Here is a 5,000-nt window from a genome sequence, read left to right as displayed (position 1 = left end):
ATGGAACAGTTGCCCAAGCCATCCCTGAACATGGAACAGTTGCTCAAGCCATCCCAGAACATGGAACAGTTGCCCAAGCCATCCCAGAACATGGAACAGTTGCCCAAGCCATCCCTGAACATGGAACAGTTGCCCAAGCCATCCCTGAACATGGAACAGTTGCCCAAGCCATCCCAGAACATGGAACAGTTGCCCAAGCCATCCCTGAACATGGAACAGTTGCCCAAGCCATCCCAGAACATGGAACAGTTGCCCAAGCCATCCCAGAACATGGAACAGTTGCCCAAGTCATCCCAGAACATGGAACAGTTGTCCAAGCCATCCCAGAACATGGAACAGTTGCCCAAGCCATCCCTGAACATGGAACAGTTGCCCAAGCCATCCCAGAACATGGAACAGTTGCCCAAGCCATTCCAGAACATGGAACAGTTGCTCAAGCCATCCCAGAACATGGGACAGTTGCTCAAGCCCTCCCAGAACATGGAACAGTTGCCCAAGCCATCCCAGAACATGGGACAGTTGTCCAATGACCAGAACGCGAGTTTCTTTCAGTGTTCCAGATACTCTCTCACGAGGTGAGACACACCTTCCGGTGCTATAACTGCCCCGTGAACACAATAGTCAAGAACAACGCCCAGTTCAGTGCTGAACCATCCTTGTCAGCGTTCATTCCACGCTGAATTCAAGCTGATAACGTTAATCAACGTCCAGCCAACGCTCTCTTGGATACTATGTCCGTTGTCTTCAAGTCTCTTCAGGATACGTGAGATCTCAGATAAACCTTTTCGGGGTTTTCGAGTCAAATCCCCCTGGAAGGCTCAAGAATGTGGACTCGTCCACCTAGACTGTTACTTGCAGGGTCGGCGCTCGATCCCTGAGGGTCCAAGGAGGAAGGGTTAGGGAATTATCAGGAAAAAAAAAAACACCAAGACTATATATAGCACTTGGAAGGGATCAGGATACGGATTTGGGATGGTATGGGGTGGGGGAGAGAAGGGCAGGAATGGTACCCAACCACTTGGACGGTCGGGGATTGAACGCCGACCTGCATGAAGCAAGACCCTCTCGCTTCAAGCGAGTGTCTTCGGTCCAAGGGTCTTGGGAATCCTTGCTTCACCTTTCTCATTATATCACAGATATAATGAGTACCCAACCACTTGGGCTGGACGGTAGAGGGACGGTCTCGCTTCATGCAGGTCAGCGTTCAATCCCCCACCGTCCAAGTGGATGGGCACTGTCCCCCCCCCCCTCCCCACCGTCCTATCCCTAATCCTTATCCTGACCTCTTCCAAGTGCTATATAGTCGAATGGCTCGGTGCTTTCCCCCCTGATAGTTCCCTTCCCTTTCTCATCATAACTACGTCATAAAGAAAGCAGGAAGGAGTTACTCACCACTTCCAAGGCGTCAGCGATCTTGGTGAGGTGGTCTCGGTTGAGGTTGTGAAGGAGAGGAACACTGGAGAGGAAGTGAATGTTGTCTTCCAGACGCTTGAGTCCAGACCGCATCATCACCTGCTGGAACACTCGTCTGTCCAGCACCCACACCTTGGCCGCCGTCACCGCTGGAAACATGCAAGGTGGGCATTAGTCTACGGTCGCTGGTGGTGGAGGCTGAGGTTACTGGAAGGTGGAGGCTGAGGTTACTGGAAGGTGGAGGCTGAGGTTACTGGAAGGTGGAGGCTGAGGTTACTGGAAGGTGGAGGCTGAGGTTACTGGAAGGTGGAGGCTGAGGTTACTGGAAGGTGGAGGCTGAGGTTACTGGAAGGTGGAGGCTGAGGTTACTGGAATGTGGAGGCTGAGGTTACTGGAAGGTGGAGGCTGAGGTTACTGGAAGGTGGAGGCTGAGGTTACTGGAAGGTGGAGGCTGAGGTTACTGGAAGGTGGAGGCTGAGGTTACTGGAAGGTGGAGGCTGAGGTTACTGGAATGTGGAGGCTGAGGTTACTGGAAGGTGGAGGCTGAGGTTACTGGAAGGTGGAGGCTGAGGTTACTGGAAGGTGGAGGCTGAGGTTACTGGAAGGTGGAGGCTGAGGTTACTGGAAGGTGGAGGCTGAGGTTACTGGAAGGTGGAGGCTGAGGTTACTGGAAGGTGGAGGCTGAGGTTACTGGAATGTGGAGGCTGAGGTTACTGGAAGGTGGAGGCTGAGGTTACTGGTGGTGGAGGCTGAGGTTACTGGAAGGTGGAGGCTGAGGTTACTGGAAGGTGGAGGCTGAGGTTACTGGAATGTGGAGGCTGAGGTTACTGGAAGGTGGAGGCTGAGGTTACTGGAAGGTGGAGGCTGAGGTTACTGGTGGTGGAGGCTGAGGTTACTGGAAGGTGGAGGCTGAGGTTACTGGAAGGTGGAGGCTGAGGTTACTGGAATGTGGAGGCTGAGGTTACTGGAAGGTGGAGGCTGAGGTTACTGGAAGGTGGAGGCTGAGGTTACTGGTGGTGGAGGCTGAGGTTACTGGAAGGTGGAGGCTGAGGTTACTGGAAGGTGGAGGCTGAGGTTACTGGAATGTGGAGGCTGAGGTTACTGGAAGGTGGAGGCTGAGGTTACTGGAATGTGGAGGCTGAGGTTACTGGAAGGTGGAGGCTGAGGTTACTGGTGGTGGAGGCTGAGGTTACTGGAAGGTGGAGGCTGAGGTTACTGGAAGGTGGAGGCTGAGGTTACTGGAATGTGGAGGCTGAGGTTACTGGAAGGTGGAGGCTGAGGTTACTGGAAGGTGGAGGCTGAGGTTACTGGAATGTGGAGGCTGAGGTTACTGGAAGGTGGAGGCTGAGGTTACTGGTGGTGGAGGCTGAGGTTACTGGAATGTGGAGGCTGAGGTTACTGGAAGGTGGAGGCTGAGGTTACTGGAAGGTGGAGGCTGAGGTTACTGGAAGGTGGAGGCTGAGGTTACTGGAATGTGGAGGCTGAGGTTACTGGAAGGTGGAGGCTGAGGTTACTGGAAGGTGGAGGCTGAGGTTACTGGAAGGTGGAGGCTGAGGTTACTGGTGGTGGAGGCTGAGGTTACTGGAAGGTGGAGGCTGAGGTTACTGGAAGGTGGAGGCTGAGGTTACTGGAAGGTGGAGGCTGAGGTTACTGGTGGTGGAGGCTGAGGTTACTGGAAGGTGGAGGCTGAGGTTACTGGAAGGTGGAGGCTGAGGTTACTGGAAGGTGGAGGCTGAGGTTACTGGAAGGTGGAGGCTGAGGTTACTGGAAGGTGGAGGCTGAGGTTACTGGAAGGTGGAGGCTGAGGTTACTGGAATGTGGAGGCTGAGGTTACTGGAAGGTGGAGGCTGAGGTTACTGGAATGTGGAGGCTGAGGTTACTGGAAGGTGGAGGCTGAGGTTACTGGAAGGTGGAGGCTGAGGTTACTGGAAGGTGGAGGCTGAGGTTACTGGAATGTGGAGGCTGAGGTTACTGGAAGGTGGAGGCTGAGGTTACTGGTGGTGGAGGCTGAGGTTACTGGAAGGTGGAGGCTGAGGTTACTGGAAGGTGGAGGCTGAGGTTACTGGAATGTGGAGGCTGAGGTTACTGGAAGGTGGAGGCTGAGGTTACTGGAAGGTGGAGGCTGAGGTTACTGGAAGGTGGAGGCTGAGGTTACTGGAAGGTGGAGGCTGAGGTTACTGGAAGGTGGAGGCTGAGGTTACTGGAAGGTGGAGGCTGAGGTTACTGGAAGGTGGAGGCTGAGGTTACTGGAAGGTGGAGGCTGAGGTTACTGGAATGTGGAGGCTGAGGTTACTGGAAGGTGGAGGCTGAGGTTACTGGAATGTGGAGGCTGAGGTTACTGGAAGGTGGAGGCTGAGGTTACTGGAAGGTGGAGGCTGAGGTTACTGGAATGTGGAGGCTGAGGTTACTGGAATGTGGAGGCTGAGGTTACTGGAATGTGGAGGCTGAGGTTACTGGAAGGTGGAGGCTGAGGTTACTGGAAGGTGGAGGCTGAGGTTACTGGAATGTGGAGGCTGAGGTTACTGGAAGGTGGAGGCTGAGGTTACTGGAATGTGGAGGCTGAGGTTACTGGAAGGTGGAGGCTGAGGTTACTGGAAGGTGGACACGCAAGAGAAGCAGAACAGCCAATGTTCTAGATCTGCTGCTAGCAGAACACTGGTTCTAGACCTGCTACTTCTAAGAGAACAGTTTACTGCTGATTTGCTGTGCAATATCACTGATCTATTACTTGGAAGATATATATAATATTACAAAAGGCTGCAGGACATGCCTACTGGAAGACTGTTGTAAGTGTTGCAGGAATGTTGCTACACTATGCATGGATCAGTGTGTTGCTGGAGGAGGTGGCCCGTGGCCCGCAGTAATGGCCACAATGATACCACATCCACCACAAAATCTTACCAACAATACTAAACCAAAAGTGGACTTAAAGACAAACTTACAGACACACTACTGCAAGAAGTGCCGGACCAACTGTGTTGTTGTGGGTGTGTGGGCCTGCGGGCCGCTCCAAGCAACAGCCTGGTGGACCAAACTCTCACAAGTCAAGCCTGGCCTCGGGCCGGGCTTGGGCAGTAGAACAACTCCCAGAACCCCATCAACCAGGTATATGTGGGCCTGCGGGCCGCTCCAAGCAACAGCCTGGTGGACCAAACTCTCACAAGTCAAGCCTGGCCTCGGGCCGGGCTTGGGCAGTAGAAGAGCTCCCAGAACCCCATCAACCAGGTATATGTGGGCCTGCGGGCCGCTCCAAGCAACAGCCTGGTGGACCAAACTCTCACAAGTCAAGCCTGGCCTCGGGCCGGGCTTGGGCAGTAGAAGAGCTCCCAGAACCCCATCAACCAGGTATATGTGGGCCTGCGGGCCGCTCCAAGCAACAGCCTGGTGGACCAAACTCTCCCAGAACCCCATCAAGCAGGTATATTCCAGACCTGAAGAGCTAAACAAGGGGTCAGGTTGTGTTCCTGTTGTTCCTGTAAAGTTGATCATGGTCGGCAGGTAACGTACCTACTCACACACACAGAGATCACACTAACGTGATGCATCAAATGAACAACCCTGTCGTAGCTCAGTCGATTAAGGCAGTG

General features: G+C 53.9%; 1 protein-coding gene across 1 annotated transcript in view; it reads right to left on the bottom strand.

The window, feature by feature from the left end:
• The window catches only part of LOC123758453 (Protein kinase, cGMP-dependent at 21D), a 374,435-nt gene that overhangs the window by 27,842 nt on the left and 341,593 nt on the right, over window positions 1-5,000 (bottom strand). The window contains exon 7 of the mRNA XM_069322688.1: window positions 1,393-1,562. Within this exon, the coding sequence (XP_069178789.1) occupies window positions 1,393-1,562 (170 nt within the window). The remainder of the gene's footprint in view (window positions 1-1,392; window positions 1,563-5,000) is intronic.

This window comes from Procambarus clarkii, chromosome 11 (genome assembly GCF_040958095.1).
Source record: "Procambarus clarkii isolate CNS0578487 chromosome 11, FALCON_Pclarkii_2.0, whole genome shotgun sequence".
NCBI lineage: Eukaryota > Metazoa > Arthropoda > Malacostraca > Decapoda > Cambaridae > Procambarus > Procambarus clarkii.
This window is presented reverse-complemented; position numbering and strand designations above follow the sequence as displayed.